Genomic DNA, 21,253 nt, shown 5'->3' on the forward strand with positions numbered 1-21,253 from the left:
CCGCATACTTGCACGCGGGCATTGCGGCTTTTCAAGCACAGGTATTTATATCCCCACCGCCAAAGGGGCTGACTGGCTTAACCCTGGCCAGAGGTGGTGCTTTGATTTTCTCACATCTGCCCTTGAAAAAGACGACGCGATTTGCCATACGGAGGCGTTGGCTGTAGCTGACTGCTGAGTATTTGGGAAAAGTTGGCTTGAACAGAATCCGATCTCGGCCGGGCTGCCCCGGTAGGGTGCGCTGATCGGCTTTCTCAGCTTCGGTTTTCCGACGTCTGGTCAATTGTACCTAGGTCGTGCTGGCTTGCGCCTACCAGTGGGGTACACCCTTTCGCTTTTACTTTTGCCCTTGTTGTTCCATCTACTTCGGTTCTCCAAATGAAGACAGCAACGGCATGTACGAGCTGTAGGATCAGCAAACGCAAGTGCTGGCAGCCACGGCGTGGAAAGTCGTGCTCACAATGCCAACGCAACGAGCTTGACTGTTCACTAGGACCGTCCCCGACCCCCCCTCCTCCCCCTCCTAGTCATGCCACCGGTGAAAGAATACCGGCGGATCCGACCCAGGCGGAGTTTGTCTCCGGTGAAGTGGCCGAGGCCTTGGTCGAGGCCTACATCCAATACATCCACGACCGACCACACTCCATCTTTCATGTACCAACACTGCGGGCCGACGTACGCCATAAACAGCTACACCCCAGCACATACTACGCCCTGCTGAGCTATGGCGCCCGCCTTTCCTCAGACAAGGCCATCTTTGCCATGGCCGAACCCTTGTTTGAACGGGCCCGGCGCCACCTGCACGTCGATATTGAAATCGTCTGTCTTGATAACATCCAGGCATGTATCCTCCTGGCCCACCTCGCCGCAGCCTCCTTGCGGTTCTCGCTAGAGGTTCTGTATCTCAATATCGGCATCCGCATGGCTCAGATGCTCCACCTCAACATGCCGCAATCTGAGCCTGTCGTAGTCCAGGAAGTCAAGCGCCGCATCTGGTGGACCCTTTTCATGGCCGACCAATGGTGCTCCGCAGGCAACGGTCTGCCCAACCAGATGAAGGGTTTAGATCATGCTGTCGACCTGCCTATGGATGAGGCCGTCTTCCACCAGCCCGCCCACCTGCTGCTTCAGTCTAGCGAACAGCAACGTCCTAAGCCCGGCTTATGGGCTCACATGATTACCCTGGCCGAGATCTTTGGCCCCATTCAGGACCTCAACCGGCAGATCGCCAAGCACACTGCATCGGTATCGTCATCCGCCATTGACGCCGCCACCGAAAAGAGGGTTATGTGCCTCTACCAGGCCCTGAACAAGTGGCAGGACGACCTTCCGCCCGACGTCAGGTACAGCCTGGCTAACCTGTGCAGCCACCGGGACCGGGGCTTAGGTGGAACTTTTGTTGCCCTTCACCAAGGCCTTAACCACTACGGGACCCTGCTGCTGTACCAGTACCTCGATCCCAGCCGCGTCACCAACGCCGCCACGGCTGAGCTTGCCCAACGCTGTAAGCAATACGCAAACGACCAGAGCGCCCTCATCCGGGTCGCCAGAGACCTGGGCCAATGCGAGACTCTGCACCCCGGAGTAGGCCACAATGCTGCCATATCGTCGTCGGTTCTTCTCCATACGCTACTCTTCGGTAGTGATGGAGAACTAGCGGAAGCCCGAATGGGTTTACAGTCCAATCTGGAGACCCTCGAGAACTTGAGCCGGTACTGGCCGTCTCTCGAGCTTACCGTGAGGCGCTTGACCGTATTCCAGGAGGCCTGCCTGCAGAGCACCACGCCGCAACCGTACAGGTTTGATAGCTGGTTGGTCAAGTTTCTCCTCGAATATCACCTACCCCTGGACGAAAAGGCATACGAAACCGTCAATCACATTCGTATCCATGAGGTTAACGCGGTACTGCAAGAACGGAGCGATGTCGGCGCTAAGATTCTCCAAGGATTTTGGGGGGGAAAAGCATAGAAAACGGAACGATTAGTGATGGTGGGAAAGGGTATTGTCATTTCACACCCATGAGTGAACGAAAAAAAAAAAGAACAACATCCAACCCCCCTAAAAGAATATTCTTTCCCCTTAAATGGCTAGGAAGTTCATGACAAAAGAACCTGTAAAATGTACACTGGCGGCGCGCTTTCAAGTGTTTACAGCCAACGAACCTATAAATACCCATTCATTCGAACTAGCATCGGCGAAATTGAGCCTCACTTGTTCCAAAGACTTGGATGATCGATCTACATGCAGCGCTATGGGGTCTCGCTCGCTTCTATGAAGACATCCGCCACTTTCACACGGACGTATAAAATATACTAATAGAATGAGTCTTGGGTTTTTCAGAGGTAATAAAAAAGATTCGTCTTGTCCTTCATCACCAAAACTAGCGATTGTAGGCTTGTATTGATCTGATAGTTTAGACTAAGGTACATACTTGTGTGCTGTCTTGATTGCAAATGTGTAGAGCCTCCTGGTACCCACGCACTCGAGAAGAACGATATCAACTCACGCTCCTGGGCTGTTGGTTTCTAACTGCATCCGTGGCAGCCAAGGGTGAGCAGAGCCAGTATAGCCACTAGTTCTCACGTAGCAAGTTACACAACTTCAGCCGAATGTTTTCGTTTCTCGTTGGTTTCGACTCTGGCCTCCTCAAAATCATGAGAGAGTATCGCGTTGCCTTTGTCGGAATGGTCGATACCGCCGAATATAGTGTCCATCCGCTCCAGAGCAACGCCCTTGGTCTCGGGAATCAAGAACCAGACGTAGGTGAAGAGAACAACATTGATTCCACCAAACATATACATGGCGTAACTTGAGACGAAAGTTAGTCAAGCGATTAGAGAGGTGGCTCAGGGATTGGAATACTTTACTTACAATCCCTTTTTGTCCAGAAAAATTGGGAAGATCTGCTCTGCGCCGCAATATTACATTAGCATCATGGCTTATGAATGTCTAAAAGACAAAAAACTGAAAAATACCGTACGTAGGATGGTGCTTGAAACAGCCTGAGACTGGGAGGCCATGGCGATTGCTTGCGCTCGAACGTTCATGGAGAAGATCTCAGACGTCCAGATCCATACAGTTGCTCCCCATGAAGGTTTGTAGAATAGAGCAAAGAAGAACATTAGAAAAACTGTTGCTATGCCCACTGGTCTCTCCTTGACACCCCCTGGGCCACTTGGAGTTTCTGTTACAGTAGCTGCAGCGGCAATCATAGCTAAACCCATACCTGCGGCGCCAATAAGAAGTAGGACTCGACGACCCCAGCGATCAGCCATCCAAGTGGCATTGAGGGTGAAGATGATACCGAGCGTTCCATTCAAGGCATTGATCAACTGAATCTCCGAGTTGTCTATGAATACCTGTTTGTAGATGATGGTCGAATACGTGGTCAGAGATCCTTGGCCGGTGAATTGTTGTCCAATGTTCAAACCGACGGCCAGCACTACACCGCTGGTTGGTTAATCCAGGCTCTAGAGAGAGAGGAAGAGAAAGGGGAGGAAATCATACAGAACCTGCGTCGGACGGTCTTGTCCTTCCACAGAGGCGCCCATTGTCCGGAAATGGTCGTCTTCTCATAGGCAATTGCCGCACTAATTTCCTGGATTTCCATTTGAACCTGTCCAGGGTCGCTACGAATCCTAGATAACGTCTTTGCCGCCTCCTCCGCGCGATCATTCTGCATATACCTAAGCAGGCAATAAGTTAGATTTGCGACCGACAGGAAGGATTGCAAACTATAACATACCATCGAGGGCTTTCGGGACAAAACTGTAGACCTACGATGATGATTGTAGGGGCAAGGATTTGGAAGAGCATGACGATCCTCCAGTCCCAGTCGCCTAGGCGGTCTGCGTTCTTGGTGCAAGCATAGTTGATCCAATAAGCCAAGAAAGCACCAATGCCGAAGAAAATCTGCCAGAAACTCATGAGCATGCCTCGGATCTCCGCAGGAGCCATCTCGTTGATGTAGACGGGACCGGCAGGCAAAGCAATGCCTTGCCCGATACCTGTAATGGCTCGACTCGCAACAAAACCACCAATATCGCGTGGGGTGAAGGCGGCGACTAAGGAGGAAATGATGATGAGAAAGGAGCCCGTAATCATGGCCCACTTTCGGCCAAATCGGTCGGAAATTTGCGCAGAGATGAAGAATCCTGTTTGCGTTCTCGTCAGTGGTAGCCCAAATTTTTCAAAAAAAGATTAACGCCGCTGACTCACCAGATAGAATGCCGCCTACAGTATACGCTGTGTTGATCGAACCAATGACTCCGGGACTAGGGTTGTGGAAATAGTCCATGAAATTGTCTGAGCCTTGAACAGCGTTGAAAGAGGAGGAATCATAGCCGTTGAGCATCATGCATGTTGCTCCTATCAAGCATACGTACCAGAGGTACAGTTTCTCCTTGCTGATGGTCATTGATTCCGTATTTCAGTTGTATGGGATTCAAAGAGGTTATCAAATGTGGGTGTAAGATGTGTTAATTCAACCCAAAGATCTCGGATGTTTTTGCCAACTTATACCATCCGAAGTGACACTCAATACTAACTGACAAGCTATTAAGCTTTAGCCTATTCTACCTCTTTTGCCGAAAGTCTTCCCCAATATTTGTAATATGAATACAAGGATTAACAGGGCGACAAACTCACGCACTTTTTGGATTCCCAATGTTGGCGTCGACTAGGCATAGGAGGTTAAAATATTTAGGGTCTGGTGGCACTCCCTGTATCCAATGAGCTGTGCGCAAGGCCGGCAACATTGCCAAGCGTTGCGGCTTACAATTCTTATCCCCCACATATCATGCATGCTATTGCGGATTATGCGGGGGATTGTGCCAGTACTCTTGGCGCATTAGTTTCTCTGAAAGCACCATCCTACTAGTCCCAATAAATTGTTGGACTCCTGCATAAGCCTCTTATTCCCCAACTATGTTGCCCGCATAGCCGACTGACTGATGAGAAGTCATGCGACTTGCGGACAAACGAACAGCCCACTATTAGTAGTCTTCTTTCCAAGACGCCAATAATACGCCCTTGGCCTGGCCACCGACCCCGCACCATACATACATCCTTACTGTGAACCCATGAAGTACCTAATTACGGTCAATAAGCGGGTGGTTTAGGGCCGCCTTCACGTAGAGCCGGGAGAAAGGTAGAAGACTCCTCTGTTTTCCAACACTATATCAGGACTCTAAAAGTTCTTGGACAATCTGGTGTTACCTTGGAAGCTTGCCAATCTGCTCGTCCAATGTTACAATGCCTCAAGTTCAAAACCCCATCTTGCCTGGCTTCAACCCGGATCCATCTGTTCTGCGCGTTGGCGATGACTATTACATCGCTACTTCCACGTTTGAGTGGTATCCCGGTGTGCAGATACATCACTCCAAGGACCTCGCAAACTGGAGTCTTATCACTCGTCCCCTTAATCGTAAAAGCCAACTTGATTTGAGGGGAAGCCCTGATAGTTGCGGTGTCTGGGCCCCTTGCCTTACCCATGACGGACACTCATTTTGGCTAGTCTACACGGATGTTAAGCGCAAAGACGGTTCTTTCAAAGATACCCACAACTACATCGTCCACGCTCCAACGATCGAGGGACCTTGGTCTGAGCCTCTCTATATAAATTCGTCTGGATTTGACCCATCGCTGTTTCATGACGATAACGGTCGAAAATGGGTTGTTAACATGATCTGGGATCACCGCCATCGGCCTCATGCGTTTGCAGGAATCGTTTTGCAAGAGTTTGATCCCAAGTCAGGGCGGCTATTCGGCCCAAAAACGAACATCTACCAGGGGACCGACCTTAAACTGGCTGAAGGGCCACACCTCTACAAGAGAAATGGATTTTACTTCCTTCTTGTTGCCGAAGGGGGCACAGGTTATCGACACGCTTGTACTATGGCTCGATCCCGCTGCATATCTGGGCCATACGAGACGCACCCACAAAAGCATATTCTCACTGCCAAGGACACCCCGTCCGCGGAGCTGCAGCGAGCTGGACATGGCGATATCGTTGAAACTCCGGAGGGCAGAACATATGTAGTTCACCTTGCCAGCCGACCGACTAAAAACACCCGTTGATGCATTTTGGGCCGTGAGACAGCCATCCAGGAAGCTTATTGGGGTCAGGATGATTGGCTATATGTCAAGAATGGCCCTGTTCCATCGTTGTTTGTGGACTTGCCCGCCGTCCATGAGGAAGACTCCTTCTGGGCAGAGCAATGCTACCAATTCGATGATACCTTACATAAAGACTTTCAGTGGTTACGGACGCCAGACACTGGTCGAATCTTTACACTCCAGAATAACAAGCTCGTGCTACTCGGTAGGGAGTCTATTGGGTCTTGGTTTGAGCAAGCCCTAGTTGCAAGGCGACAAACACACTTTTCTTACGACGCAGAGACAGTGATTGAGTACAACCCCTCCGACGAAAGACAGTTTGCGGGTCTAACCGCGTACTACTCACGATACAATTTCTTTTACCTTGTTGTAACAGCACATTCAGACGGGCAGAAGGAGTTAATGATTTTAACCTCTGAGGCTTCTTGGCCTGATGGTTGGCTCCAGCGGCCACTCATCGAGCCGATGCGCATTCCCCAGGAAGGCAAGGTCAAGCTTGCCCTCAAGATTCGCGAGAATGAACTCCAATTCTACTATGCACTTGGGGAGGGGGAACCGCTGAACAAGTATGGACCTGTGTTCGACGCCTCTATCCTCTCTGATGAGTGTGGGGGATCCCCAAAACAAGAGAGCTTCACGGGTGCATTTGTCGGAGTAGCATGTTCTGACCTGAACGGGACAGAACTCACTGCGAGCTTTGACTATTTCATATATAGACCAGTAGGATATGGTTCTGCTTCGCAGTAAAGCTAAGATTGCATCGTTCGATGTTCCGAATCAAGCCACGTCTGTAATAGCTTGCGGATTATGGACCGCCATTAAAGAATTGAATATATCACACACTTGGACACCTTCTTCTTTGAAATTGAAGTGAACAATTAGATATTGACAATATCCTGTCAAATGACACGTATATCGAGTCTAGGACCGTGCTAAACTGGGAGCAAGAACAACCGCACTGGGGTTGTTTGGAACGGCCACAAACTCTCACAGTCTTTTAGCCTCCAAACGATAAACTTCTCAGCCCCAGGATAATAACATTCGTATTTGTTGTCAAGAACACCAAAAATGGTGCCTGTGTTGTGTGAGTTACGATAATCGAGGTCGAGTTTAAGGGCTACCCAAGCTCGGTCTGATCTCAGCCGAATCCAAGAGGCTGGTTACATTGTGCTCTCCTAATCATCGTATCGGCTCGACCATCGGGAAATTATTAGCAGCCTTTCTCGTGCTTTTGCCGGTTATCTCGCGCGTGTATCACACGACTACAAGAAGTGTGGTAGGAGTCCTTCTGTGAAATAAACTCGTGATCATCCCTTCCAGAGATGTTCAGTGCGGAGAAGAGACTACGTGTGTGGGGGGCCATCAGAAAGAAGAACCCTTGACGCTCCTCATGCACGCATTATTGAATTCTGAATACATTTACGGCATCGGCAAATATTTCGTTACGCTCGACCAACCAAGCCGACCAAATCCCGCACGAACATGGCGTATTCCGCAACTGGAATCTGTGCTGTCCATTACCCCACAGACATCCCTGAAAATCCCTGAGTGGTCCGGCCAGGCCCTCCTATCCCCGTTCCCTTTCTTCTCTGCGTAATGTTCTGGCTTTTGGGCGGAAGAACTAAGATTCTCGAGGACGAGAGGGTGTATCTGTTGGGTCATGGTAAGAGTCTCTCATCACTGTAGCAGCCGTACCAGGACGTTAGGCTTATGTCGGGGCGATCATCTGCTCAAGGGGGGAGGGTGTGGGGGGTTGGTCCTCTGCTACAGGGAAGACTTCTGAATAGCTTTAGGCGTCTAAGCCATAAACAATTTTGAAGTATAAATACTGGTTCATTGTTCGTGTAGATATGACTTTTGACCCGTAGATTACCGTCTTAGTCACCAAACTACCTACCTTTGCTTGCAAATCTTGTTACAGACATGTTGTTCAAACACAACATCTTCATCATTGTTCTGCAATTAGGTGCAATCATCTCGGCAGCTCCGTATCTTGTGGAGTCGTCGACGGTTGCCCCTTCTATTCCTCCTCCGCCCGAGCCAGAGCCTGTCAAGGTTGTCGAGTTACCATTGCCCCCAGTCACATCCAACGATGAGGCCGGCTCGTGTGACTCCAGCCTTAATCCAAGGAAAACAGGGTGCATTTTGCGAACGGCTCATTTCGAATCAGGGAGCTTCCTGCCCGATGGCAAACACGTGCTTGCATACGTCGAGTATGCCGGTGCTCCCCCTGCCCCCGATCCAGCGAGCATTTTTCACGGAAGTCAGATCATTATCGTAAAGACGGACGGCTCGCACTTTCCCAATGGAGACTCTTGGAAGTGCTTGACATGCGGCCTACCTGCGGAAAATGCTGTTGGTCGTACTGAAGCTATGGACTACCCGCAATCTTTTGTTGATGGCAAACGTGCGCTCGTGGGCACCAACATATTAGATTGCGGGCAATATAGCCTGGCGAGCGTAGATTGCACACCAAAGCACACATTTCTATATCCTATCCATTGGACTGTTACTCCGGACGGCTCAGGCCCAAGTGGCAGTATACGAGAGCTTCGACTTCACCCCGATAATGTACACTTGGGATTTAGCTCCTTCGCAACCTTGGGTGGCATGTTGACACAATACGGCTACTTTAGTCGACTTCAATTTAATCAGTCGCCGAAATCAGGTTTACCACTCAGCCCTCGCTATGATTTAGTCAACGTTACACGGCTGTACAACCCAGATAGCGTCCAGCCTATCTCGGTCAAAGGAAACAATCTGGTGTGGACACCATCAGCCATTTCTGTTGGAGAACTTAGGGGCTTCACAGGTCGGGGAAAGGAGATCACGTATGTCGGATATCCAGACGAGTCTTCCAACTTGGACGTGTATGCCGCCGATTTAAAGACTGGTGCAGTCCGACGGTTGACGAGCCATCCTGAATATGTCGATCCCATCGATTTCTCTCCCGACGATGAGTGGTTTGCTATTATGGATACACGCGGCACAGACCGGCAAATGTTCATCTCCGGAATGCGGAATATTCCACCTATTACGGACCTGTTAAGTACCAGTATCACATCAGCTACCCGCAACAACGGCCATCGTCGCTTCTTCCAACCTTACTTGGTTGACCGCTGGGGTGATCGCGGGTCATATTATGGCCAAAAGATCAACGGGCCGTTTGGGATTCCGGGGAGTGGTGCTATCAACGATCCTGAATGGAATGGAAGAGCCGACCCCAGGTGGTCGCCTGATGCAACAAAGTTGGTCTACTGGGAGGCTCTCACCGTATTCCCAGATTGTGGCGGGTCCAACCCACTCCCTTGTTATAACTCCACGGCGGACGGTGGAAGAGTCTACAGGATGATGATGGCTAATTTCACGTCACGAACCCCCAAAATCCTCCCACCTGTTGCACCAGTTTCAGATGTAGTCCCCTGGGGAGTGCCGTATTTGCCAGGCGATGACGTGCCGGAGAGGCCACAACCAGCGCCAGGTGTCTACACTTTGAAGGGTAAGCTATCTGGATTAGCGGAGGTCACATTTACAAATCAATTCGACCTCACGTCCATCAGCAGCGTGGCAGTCCGCTATAATAACTTCTCTAATGATGGAGAGACGTTTCTTGAGGGGTTTGAAAACGTTACTTCCCAGTCACAGAGCGCAACATTGAACCACATCGATTGGTATTCCGACCTCCAACAAAAAGGCAACGTTAATGCCACCAAGAAGACAAGTCCGAACGGTTTTCACTTGACCATTGATGTCCTTGTAAACAAGTTTGATGCGAATGGAACTCTTACGACTGTAGTCAATGGCAAGATTTATACTCAGCCGATTAACGGTGGTTAGTACTACACCTTTCGTTAAGAAAAGCTTCTGTCTCCTGAGAAAAAAGGAAGGCCAGCGAGTGAATGTCTTATTTAGCCTATCGCTATGCGCGCATTGTAAGTAGCTAATATATGACTTGCTTCAAAGTTGTGTGTATCTGCCGTCTTTTACGGACATCTTAAGACTCAAGCCCCTAAATTATATTAACATGCCGTGGCATTAATCAAGATTTCTGCTTCTAAGTATTTGGTTGGGCTATCATTACATCCGTCTCGCTTCCTAATTACTCACCAAGGCACTTTTCCAGCTCTTCTAAAATGAATCTCTCGCAATACTACTGCCAGTTTACACCTTACGTAATACTGTGGCACTCTGCCCTGGCCTGAAAACCTCTATAGTACCCTTGCTGGACCGTATTGCAACCTTGTTGTTGCATTCGGAGCAAGAATAATGGATGTTCATGCACCAACCCATCATCCCGTATGGATTCAACAGGAGGATCATGGAGAGTATACCGGTTGTTGCGCGAAGGAGACTGATGTGGTATGTTAGTATCTGCCATACCACTGATTTTTGTGCTTAGTGCAACTTACAACTGCCTGACTCTGCCTGTCTTTTGGATAGTTGTCGTCGTCCTTTTATTACAGAACGGACAGTCGATGAGCTTTGGCGAGTCGCCTTTCAGGTCTTCTAACTTGGTTACGTCTTCCGTATGCTTCTGGTCATTTGGAGGAGTGCCCTTTGTTCTATTGAAGTCAGTCGTGTCTACCTTAGCTGCATGACTGATTGATTAGCTTACTTGGATCCGCCCATCTGGGAAGAGGCTTCCTTTGTAAAGTCTACACTGGAATCTCGCACAGTGGTTGATGTCGACATCCTATTGGCCTCTGGCCCCGGGTTTTGTGCCTTGGTGGTAAGAAAGTCCTGTGACGCCATAGGCGGCGCATCTGGTTTCGGTGGTTGCATCATGGTCTGGACAACTGAGCGTAATTGAAGCTGCTTGAAATGCCCCTGAGAATTGAAAAAATGGGTCCAAAGAGCCTAATTATTTCTGTGAGTATGGTATTAAGTAGAGAGCTCTTGGAGTGGCCTGGCTGCCATGGATTCTTTATAACTGTCATCTTCCAGTGCGCAGCCATCGTCAAGCTTGCGGCACAGCACAGGATACTCTTGGCCGACGTAGGCACCCAAGTTAGACGCCAGAGCGGTACGCCTTACAGCGTATTGCAGCCCTACGACACTCAAGCCGGGCGATTGCGCCTCATTAAACAGAATTTGTCGTCCTCACTGTGGCAAGACAGCGAATACGGCCTGGGGTCGTCCCCTTGCAATGGCCATACGTATGCAGCCTGCCGTCATTCCAATTGAATACCACCCTACTTATGCCTTTCTTTCCTTTCCTAGACGCTCGTTGCCTCTTATCGCGTTGTTACCACAGCCACACCTACACATCACTGCTGATTCTAGAACAATTTTCCAAGCGTTTTGTGGCTGGGGCATGCATCGTAACATTAGCATGGTAAAGATCATCGTTGGAGGCAGTGATACCTGGTCGATAATATTGACCAGTCAGCCCATCTCTGTCACCCGCAACCAATTAACTATACGCCACCTATCAAGAGATGCTGCATTGCAATTTTACCTAAGCATCTATACCTACCTACCCGACTAAACCTACCTAGTTGACATAATCTTGGCAACATATCAAGTTGAGAGCCGTTTGACGTCGTATACAATGTATGTGAGCTCTGAAAGAGACCTAGGAATTTGCGCGACTATATTTTGGGGAACCATATACTGTTGTTCATTGAATTAATGATGTCTTCAGTTGGTGCAGATATGCGATCGGTCCCTGACAGTCCAACTCCACGATCTAAAGTAGCCCTACATTCACAGAAAGATTCTTGAGAAACCGCTTCTCTATATAGCTTATCTCGGTAATGGAGAAATGTGATTTCATGTAATTGAGACCTGCTTGCTGTAGGAAATGCCGTGGTAAGCTGCGTATGGAAACTGTTGCGTCGCAAGGCCCCGCCTATACTTGAAAGCGAGTGAGTGAGTGCTTGTCCGCGGACGCGGAAAGGGCCAAGAGTTTTGACAGCTTCGAATAAGTTATGAACGGGCTAGTGGTTCTCTGCTCTTAAGTTTTACTTCGGCCCCGGTTAATTTCAGTCAGTGTACTTGAGTGCGGCTGATGCTGGTGAGCAGTTACGATTAGACAGGTTTTCATCAGGTGGAATCTAGAGGTTGGTCGGCCCATCCCAGACTACCTGTCTTAAATATATATTAATTCTCAGAACTGTCATCACACATGCTAGATAATTTTGGAAGAAGTAGGGTGCACCTGACGGACAAGTTCGTGGCCGTCTGTGTTGCTGCCGGGCTTGAGAAAGGCTGAAAAGGGCGCCAAAGTCAGGACGACTCGTAGCCTCATTGTGAAAGTTGAAGTTCCGAAATAGTTACCAGCATGTTGACTCGGATAAGTCGAAATACGCAATCCATTCGCATTGTTTGGCCCTAATCTACATCCCACCTTTAAACTTTTTCAATGCTGGTGACCATGCATCAAACAAAAGCCTCAACATTGAAGATTCGGCTCATCGGACCAGTTGTCTCCTTGTTCATAAAGAAGAACAGGTCCTCTAATGCCACGATAAGAGCTTAGTGAGCCGTGCGTGGTGGTCGGTCAACTACCTACCTACCTCAGTTGGGAGTCTCACCGACCAGCTGCATCTGCTTGCATCCTCTGACCAAATGAACCCCGCTTCTTTTGTTACATTTTCTAGCTCAGCAGATCACTCTAACTGTTGGAAGAGATACGGCGAACTCCTCGATACAGTACCATAGCCTCAATTGCGTTACCGTGGCCCGCACATCGGCCACTTTGAGCAGCATCTCCGCAGTGAAACTATTGCCCATTTGCATGTTTGAGGCCAGGGTTGTTACAAGGCCCCCAATCAGAGTTGCCCATTTTATGTTGGTTGGAACAAGTGTAACGAGGCATGCATGAGCAGGCATCGTAAAACTGGCGCAGTCTTCTGAACCAACATAATCGCCCTCGGCCCCAGCCTCCTGTAAGGGCTCATTACTCGCATCACCCATGGCAAGCATCCCAGAGAGATGCAATACAGGGGTACTTAAACAGAAGTGTCCCCAAACTCCGTGTCAAAGAAAACTCCCCCCAGCACTCCAGTTTACTTGCTCCCGTCATCGGCGTCATTTTGCGTGTATCGCTTTCTTATCTTGCATTGTGTAGCAACATGGTCTCTGACGCGTTGAATGAAGAGAATACTATTTCTCCATCCAGCTCTAGAGGTCCTGGCCCTGCCTCAAACCCATACGCGAGGCAAAAGGCCCCCGGACGCCGCCGCAAGGCTGCCAAAATTGCCTGGCCAGGTCCAGACTCTTCTCCGCTAGCGCCAACTCCCTCTGGCTTTACACCCGAACAGCCACGAGTGAGACGCTCCTCGATTCAGCTTCCCGCGCAAGTCGAGTCTTACAATGCACCAATTAGCAGCAGTCCACTTCGAGCTGAAGAGCTTGAGGAAGTGGACGTTGAAATGGACACGCCGACCAAGAAGAGACCCCGCCATACTAAATCCAATCGTTCGGAAGAGGCCAGACAGCCAGCATTATCGCCACTGCGACAGATGACTGTACTAGAAAATAGCACCTTCAGTGTAGAAACGTCAAAACTTCCCAGACCAGCCCTACCGATAGCGCATACCTCACCAGAGCTGCATGACGAGACGGAAAGACGAAACGAGCGCCCAACTGTTACAGAGAGAAGTGCGAGCAATCCTGTCACTCCCCAGAAAAAGCTCTCCGGAACCCAGGTCGACCGCGAGCTCACGAAGTTTGTCAGGGAGGGGCCAAAGAAACCACAACACTTAAAGAAGGGCTTTCTTTACTTCTACAACGTAATTAGTCAGGATGATGTCCAGCTTATCAAAATTGGTGAAACGGGAAACATGAAAGATCGTTCAAACAGCATCATGTCAACGTGCAAACACCGCTTGTTCGAGGAGCACCCAAAGGCGATAGCACAGGAGATACCCTTCAAAGGGTTTGCAGAAAAGCTCATACACAAGGAGCTGGAGAATTTCCGATACAACCGCCGCTGTATTTGTGGAACACAACACAGAGAGTATTACATCGTCAGCGAACGCGTTGCTCTCGAGGCCTTCCACCGGTGGCGAGAGTTTTGTGATAAACAGCCATGGACCGCCGATGGAAAGCTGTTACCCCGCTGGGAAGAAAGACTGAAGAACCAACCTTGGTTCGAGGACGCAAAGATGGATTTCGATCGTCGCAATTTTGCCAAACGATGGCACCTGTTTACAGCCCCTACAAAAGTTGATAACATTTTATACGATGCAGCTATCATGTGGAAAGAAGTCTTTCCACACCGTTGGAGCATTGTTGCCATAGCTGAATTACTCACGATAATCTTTTTATCGCCATCCTCTTCCTTGGACAAAACCTGGATGGCAGTCGTCAGCGTCTTGTTTTTGATGGATAAGATGCAGATGGTGAATAAACACGTTACCAAACCGATATCCCAGCTTTCCTCTGGAGGCTTGTGGAAGCTCATGGATTCGGATACCACTATCGATTATGAGAAGAAGCCGGACTACAATGGACCTACACCACAAACTATTTCTAATCAGTCAGCACAGCAGGAGACTCCAACACGGGATCCTGTATCCACGAACAGTAGAGAAATCGCAAGAGACGACAGGGACTGTCCTAAAATGGGAGACGTGTCGAGTGACGGAAATGATATGACTAGCCCGGGAGATAGGAGTGATGTTCATTATACAGACAGTGGGAACGGCTCAGCCAGCAGTACTTGTTCGTCCCCAAGCCTGAAAGAGGATGGGACCCAAACAAGTGCACCGAGCAGACAGGAAGACGGGAACTCCAGTGAGCAGCGGAATCCCGAAATGAGGGCTGGAGTGGAAGTAATCGAACTTTCAGATTAATTGTCGTTGGTCATTTGTATTTGAGATACCCTTTTCCCTATTCTAGACCGACTGGGTGTCTAAAAATGTCCATGTAGCGATCATCGAAACATGTGTTTCTTCAATATGTCATAGAGAAGCTTTATGTGCCTCATAGTCCCACTGTTTGCCGTCCTTCCAAAAGCCCTCCACAACAGGCTCCTGAGCCTTCTTTCCATCAACAGCCACCTCACTCAGCCAACTCCAGTATGTCTTTGCCTTCCAACCTTCCGACTTCCACTTGTTTATGTCTTTTCCAGGCTGCTTGTTGAACACCGGCATAATGTCCAGGAGACTAGAATCATGTGCGAGACAGACCATGACATTGTCCATCACATCAAGCTCACTCATTTTCGACACTGAGTCTGCGGCTACCTCGAGGTCTGTGTATACAGTATGGCGTCCCTCCGGGAGCTTGTACCATGAAGTCGTGCGAGCAGAATCTTCATCTTTCGCATTGGGGTGATGAGGTGTGAAGAAAGTACACGGACATACAGACCTGGAGGCCCAGTCGTGACGCTTCGAGATGGCGTCAGCGGGTATCTCATCTGGTAATGGAGCCTCTGGCGCCGGCCGGAAGACGCCTGCGAAATGGCAAATATCGCCACCCAAGAAGACGAATGTAGAACCCTCTGGCGCCGATGATGGAGTCGTACGAGCCAGGGCACAAATATGCTCTGGTTGATGACCAGGAGCATCAAGAAGATAGAGCGAGCCATCGCCGAAGAAATCTTGGGCTCGGAACTTGCCAATCTTCAAATCGCTGTCAAACTGGGCTTCTCTCAAAGGCCTACCTTCAAACTCTGGCGCCGCCTCAGGGTCGCCAACGCCTCCGTGTCTCTCCTTGTCGGAGAGATACCCAGGGCCGACGATTAGGGAGGTGGACTTTGGAAAGACGGAGACGTCACCACGATGGTCGAAGTGAGCGTGAGACCAGATGCAATAATCTTACGACATCACTTGTTAGCGAGATCCAATAAAGCTGTGGGCTCGACTTACCAATGGAGTTTAGGTCAACACCGCCCTCCTGAAGGACTTCATCGATACCGTTGTCAACCCTCATTCCAAAGATCACACAACCCTCACCAATGAGCTGCTGGACAGCCTTTGGTAAGTTCCAGTAATCCTTGCGAACACCAAGATCGAACAACGCTCTCTTTCCGAGCTTTTCGTTCTCCAAGAGGAAGGTGTCACGCAGTCAATTTGCCCACCACTTATGGGGTAAAAAAAGATGCTTCCATTCATTAGAGACTGTCTAGGGGTTATTGGGTTGATTATATAACCGTCTATTCGGTAATTACCGATTTGAAGGTTTTCATGCACAAAATGACATCCCCGTTAGTTTTATATGGGAAACAATAGCCGGGTGCATGGGTTGAATGCATGCCCCGATATATGCAGTGGTCCGTGTGACACACCCCCTCAGAGAGGCAACCTGTTGTAGGTTGATTCTCTGTATTCTCATTCAAATACAGAAATGATACTATTCAGAACTCCGTATACTTACTACCAAATTCCAGATTCATACTGCGTTCTTCTCGATCAAATGTTCAATATTCGCCATACCCAATTGGGCGATAAAGTGGTTGTGTTTTTGGGCTGGCATTGCTTTAGTCATACCGTCTGCCACCATTTCGTTGGTTGGAACCCATTGAAAGTCAATTGATCCCTTCTGTAATTCCTGGCGAAGCCATAAGTTGTTGATATTGATATGGCGTAATTTGCTAGTCGCTTGGGGTCTTTCAGCAATCAATAGTCGAAGAGTTTGCTTATTGTCGCATTGCATGATGTATTTATCATCTAATTGGAGATTCAATTGTTCCATGAGTCGAATGGTTGCCATATATTCTCTTGTGGCTGCTGTCAAAGCAGCAAGCTCAGCTTCTGTGCTTGAAGTGACTACTCTTCGTTGTTTGACTGCTTTCCAATGAATTGGACCTCCGAATAGCATCATCACATATCCTTGAGTGCTTTTTCGAGTGACAGAGTCATCAGCGAATGAAGCGTCTGAGGCGCAGTAGAGGACTCCTTTCCCTTTGCAGTTGAACTCGATAGCGAGGTATTTGTTGTCCTCAAGATATTGTAAGCATTCATATGCTGCTTTCTGGTGTTCAGAAGATGGATTTGATAGGAATTCTGCTAGTCTCGAGCTTGTTCGAGCTATATCTGGTCTGCCAATCACTCCAGCATAGTTGATTGATCCAACCTTCCGTTGATAGTAGTTGATTTCCTCTGGCGTAGCCTGACCAGGACTTGGGACCAGGTTATCTATTGCCATAGGTGTTTGGCGTCGCTTGGTTGAGGTTCTGATCTTGAATTCTTCAGTGACCTTAGATATATAGTTGTCGAGACTCATCCATAGTTGACGGGTTTTTCGTTCTCTTATTATTCTGACTCCTAGGAAGATACTCAATTCTCCCATATCTTTCATTTCATACTCCTTTTTGAGTTGTTGAACTGCTTCTTTTACTTTGGTTTCATGCTTTTTATGGTATATAACCCCAATATCGTCCACAAAGTGGAATACTATGAAGTATTGATTGGTGTAGATACAGTCATCTTCTTGGAGTGGGATAAGGCCAAGCTTCTTGAATGATCTCTCCAGATTCTTTTGCCATAGCAGTGGGCTTCGTCTCAATCCATATAGTGCTTTTCGCAGGGCAAGACAGTATCCCTCTTGTCTGAATCCTGGAGGAAACCAAACATAGACTTCCTCATCAATTGTGGCATGTGTAAATGCGTTGACTGCGTCCAATTGAAGAGTCTCTAAGTCAAATCTCGCCACAATTGCCATGAGACTTCGCAGCGATATACCAGCAAGCGTTGAGGCATAGGTCTCTAGTTCATTTGTCGGTTGGAGATCTCCTCGAACACAGATCCTCGCTTTGAACTTCTTGAGATATCCTTTGCTGCCCTTATATGTGAATACCCACTTCAATGGGATAATTCGCTGAGTGTCTTGATCAATATTGCCAAGATCAATCATTTCAAACGTGCCCATTTGCCATAGTGATCTGTTCTCAATATTCATTGCAGCAATCCATTTGTGACTGTATTGGTGTTTGATCGCTTCACTGTAATTCTTTGGAACTGGTGGAAGTGTCTTTTGGTGTGGATTGCCTAAATCATCTGCTGATGCATCCCATTGATCTCTTCCTTTTACTGTATCCGTAGATTGCAGTGTGAAGTGGGATTCTCTTGCTCTTCTCAGTCTTTGTGATGATCTTGTTGCTTCTGGTGGCTGTTGATTTGTTTGACCAAGAGGGGCTGATCGATTGTAGATGTTGTGATTTCTGCTGCCACGAGGTCTTCCCCTTCTCGCTATGTTTGGGATTACTGTGGAGGAATCTTGTGGTATGATTTCTTCTGGTTCCAATTCTATGACTGGTGTCTGTTGTAGTTCGAGTCGGTCTGTTGAGGTTTCCTCTATGGTCTCACTTTGATCCGATTGTTCTGGAGTTGGCGATACTTCTGGAGTTTCTGGAGTCTCCCTCACCCCCTCAGTTGTTTGAGAATCTGACAGCTGTACTGTTGGTGATAGAGAAGTGGGTGTAGGTAATTGAAAATCCCCTGATTCTTTCTCCTGCATCGGTGTTGCCGGTGTTGTTTCTTGAGCGGCTGGATTCGAGGCGGGTAGTGGCCCGGTAATATTATCGCTGAAATCTTCTCCATCCCAGCCAGCTGTGTCTAGGTCTTGTTCAATTGGATTTGTGAATGGGATATCCATTTCTGTGAACTGGAATTCAAGTTCCATTTGGCTTAACTTGCTGGTATCCTCAATCCTTGGATCATACAGCGTGTTTTCGTCGAAAGTAACGTCTCTAGTTCTCATGACTTTTCCTATTGCTGGGATCCAGATTCTGTAGATATTTGTGCTGTCATAACCACATAGATAGCCAATATGAGCTCTTGGCGCAGTTTTGTTTGACTTTTCTATTCCTCTCTTGTAGTTTTGTGTCAAGGGGTAAGCTCTGCAGCCATATCGCCTCAAGTGTGCTAGTTGTGGCTTTTCAGCCCTCTTGTGGGTAGACTGTTGATGAGAGTTCAGCCAAGTGTTGACCAACCCCAATGGTGTCTGCCACTTGTGGCGTCTTCGAGGCAATCTGTTTGACAGATAAACTGCTGCTTTTGCCAGCTCTGGTGCCATCAATTCAGGAAAGCGAGATTGAAATCGAAGTGCTCTCATGATCATAAACACAGCACCTCCAGCTCTTTCTGCTGGGTTTTGAGCACCAGTGTACTCAGCTGATCTTTCAATCATATATCCATTCACAGCTGCCCATAGTTCAAACGCATTGCGTAAAGCAACCTCCCAATCTAGGCGTAGAATAGAGATTTTGATAAAGCACTGTCTCTCGAGGTATGCTGCTAATTCTGTCATAGCTTGTAGTCCCTCCTTTCGAGTACGAAGAGTTCTTATCCAGAAGAACCCTGACCAGCCATCGCTGACCAGCAGGATTACCTTCTCCCCATTGTATGCTTTGCTAAGTGTAAAGAAGTCGAGAGATAGATAATCTCCTACAGCAGTTGGCCAATGGTCTGGGTTTCTGCGGGAAATTTGGCGAGTTGCCTTCCCAACAGCACAGGCATCACATTCCACTTTTGTGATTCCTTTTATCTGTATCCCAAGAGCTGTTTTAAGTAGCTGTTCCAGTCCCTCAGCGCCTGGATGACCAAGTCTCTCATGCCACAACTTGGCTTCTGCTGATGATGTTGGGAGTGGTTGTCTTGTTGACTGAAAACCTTTGGTTGGTTTCCTTTCTACGGTTGGGCTGAATCTCACAGTCTTCTCGGTATTGCTGAACGAGGTATTGTTCAGCAGAGCTGGGCCAGCTTCAATAATGTATTGACCATATCGGTTTGGTGTTTTGAATAGAAGTCTGCCTTTTGAGTCGATAAGACCCGGTATTCCTGTTGTAAAGATGATCCCTTTTTGCTTCAGCGGTTCTGTCCCAAGGAGCGATGTTGGGTATCCAGGCACAAGCCATACATTTCTGACTTTGATCTCCTTGTTGTTGGATTTGCCGCCTTGGTTTGGTTTGATGATCATTGTGCCTTTCGCAATTGCATGTACATCTCCTCCTCCAGTGGTGAAGTCTTTTGTGACTGTGTAGTCGAGATCATGAAGTCTTGAGGAGTCGTTGCAGATGTGGAATCCTGTTCCTGAGTCTACTATCACACTGTCTGACAGTGGGAATCCTGAATAGAGACTTGCTTCTCCTTGATTGACGATAGTGACGAAAGATGAGAGTGATCCTTCTCCATCAGACACTTCTTGAGTATAGTGGGATGATGATTGTGTAGTGTTTCTCCAGTTTGAGGAAGATGTTGCTCGATCTGGGGACTTTTGAGACTGCTGATCGCTTGCCCCTTTTCGTAGTTTTTCAACTATTCTCTTTAAGTGTGGTTTCTTCTGGAGATACTCATTCAATCTTTCCAGTGCTTTCTTATTTTCTGGATTATCTTCATGATAGTTTGGGCCTCGCTTCTTAGGGTTGGCATGTTTGCAATCAACAAATCGGTGACTTTCGTTTGGGCAAGCTGCACACTTTTGCTCTCGTTTTGCCCCCTGTTTTATTCCTTGTTCGTTTTCTCCTTGCCAAGTAGCGAAACTCGTGTCTTTTAATGGAGCAGCATTCAACCAGTCTGGGTGGAAAGTTCTCACCCAACTGCGGAAATCGTTAGCTTGCTCAATTCCAGCAGTCTTGCTGATCGAACTGTAGGTTGGGTCATCCTTGTATCGCTTTGTGAAGTCGTAAGAGGCAGATGTGTAGTAATCTGGTGCAATTTGCTTGACTGCTTTCAAGAACTCAGAGACTTGAGTAACTGGATCGCTGAGAGCAGGGATTCCGATTGTTTGGGCTTCATCCATGATTTCTCGATAGATTATGAGCCATCCTCCAAGTTTTGCTCTTTTGATTGATAGCATATGCTTGTTATATCTTTCCAATACCATTTGTTGTCTCCCAAAGTTGTCTGGCGCTAGCTGTTTTTCAAGAGCTTTTATGATATCCCTGACTGTTTGCTCCTTGCTGACTTGGCTGATATAAGTGGCTGCTACAGTGTTCATGATCCAACTGTGAATTTCTAGAAGACTTCGCCGAACCTGGTTGTATTGGTCTTTTTCTTCTTGATAGATAGCTTTTCCATAGCTGATAACGTTGCTATAGTTTGCTCGTTCTTCTTGTCTGAGGTCTTTTGGGTCTGGGAATTCCAATCTTGGCTTAGTATTAATCTTGGTTCCTTTTGGATTCACATAGTCCCAGACTTCATGAACGTTTGCCAGCATCTGTAAGTTGTTGAACCAGTGGTTCCAG

The 21,253-nt window shown here is 48.1% G+C and overlaps 7 protein-coding genes across 7 annotated transcripts; 4 read left to right on the forward strand and 3 right to left on the reverse strand.

The window, feature by feature from the left end:
- Positions 1 to 378: 378 nt before the first annotated feature.
- Positions 379 to 1,968, forward strand: CTRU02_202397 (uncharacterized protein; the record flags this gene model as incomplete). The annotated part of the gene is made up of 1 exon (XM_036719804.1): positions 379 to 1,968. One exon carries the CDS (start codon positions 379 to 381, stop codon positions 1,966 to 1,968), a length of 1,590 nt encoding a protein of 529 aa, XP_036588506.1.
- Positions 1,969 to 2,591: 623 nt separating this feature from the next.
- On the reverse strand, positions 2,592 to 4,417 carry CTRU02_202398 (sugar transporter; the record flags this gene model as incomplete). The annotated part of the gene is made up of 6 exons (XM_036719805.1): positions 2,592 to 2,808; positions 2,872 to 2,908; positions 2,981 to 3,442; positions 3,508 to 3,686; positions 3,746 to 4,154; positions 4,219 to 4,417. The coding sequence occupies 6 exons, from the start codon at positions 4,415 to 4,417 to the stop codon at positions 2,592 to 2,594; spliced, it is 1,503 nt and encodes a 500-aa protein (XP_036588507.1).
- Positions 4,418 to 5,253: 836 nt separating this feature from the next.
- CTRU02_202399 (Beta-xylosidase) lies at positions 5,254 to 6,864 on the forward strand (the record flags this gene model as incomplete). Its single annotated transcript, XM_036719806.1, has 2 exons — positions 5,254 to 6,036; positions 6,127 to 6,864. 2 exons carry the CDS (start codon positions 5,254 to 5,256, stop codon positions 6,862 to 6,864), a joined length of 1,521 nt encoding a protein of 506 aa, XP_036588508.1.
- Positions 6,865 to 8,040: 1,176 nt separating this feature from the next.
- Positions 8,041 to 9,954, forward strand: CTRU02_202400 (saponin hydrolase precursor; the record flags this gene model as incomplete). The annotated part of the gene is made up of 1 exon (XM_036719807.1): positions 8,041 to 9,954. One exon carries the CDS (start codon positions 8,041 to 8,043, stop codon positions 9,952 to 9,954), a length of 1,914 nt encoding a protein of 637 aa, XP_036588509.1.
- A 324-nt stretch (positions 9,955 to 10,278) lies between these two features.
- Positions 10,279 to 10,869, reverse strand: CTRU02_202401 (uncharacterized protein; the record flags this gene model as incomplete). The annotated part of the gene is made up of 3 exons (XM_036719808.2): positions 10,279 to 10,468; positions 10,527 to 10,679; positions 10,733 to 10,869. The coding sequence occupies 3 exons, from the start codon at positions 10,867 to 10,869 to the stop codon at positions 10,279 to 10,281; spliced, it is 480 nt and encodes a 159-aa protein (XP_036588510.2).
- A 2,324-nt stretch (positions 10,870 to 13,193) lies between these two features.
- CTRU02_202403 (uncharacterized protein) lies at positions 13,194 to 14,918 on the forward strand (the record flags this gene model as incomplete). Its single annotated transcript, XM_036719810.1, has 1 exon — positions 13,194 to 14,918. The coding sequence occupies one exon, from the start codon at positions 13,194 to 13,196 to the stop codon at positions 14,916 to 14,918; it is 1,725 nt and encodes a 574-aa protein (XP_036588511.1).
- A 108-nt stretch (positions 14,919 to 15,026) lies between these two features.
- Positions 15,027 to 15,999, reverse strand: CTRU02_202402 (metallo-beta-lactamase superfamily protein; the record flags this gene model as incomplete). Its single annotated transcript, XM_036719809.1, has 2 exons — positions 15,027 to 15,883; positions 15,936 to 15,999. 2 exons carry the CDS (start codon positions 15,997 to 15,999, stop codon positions 15,027 to 15,029), a joined length of 921 nt encoding a protein of 306 aa, XP_036588512.1.
- Positions 16,000 to 21,253: the final 5,254 nt, after the last annotated feature.

The sequence above is a fragment of the Colletotrichum truncatum genome, assembly GCF_014235925.2.
Source record: "Colletotrichum truncatum strain CMES1059 chromosome Unknown Contig_0001, whole genome shotgun sequence".
Lineage (NCBI taxonomy): Eukaryota > Fungi > Ascomycota > Sordariomycetes > Glomerellales > Glomerellaceae > Colletotrichum > Colletotrichum truncatum.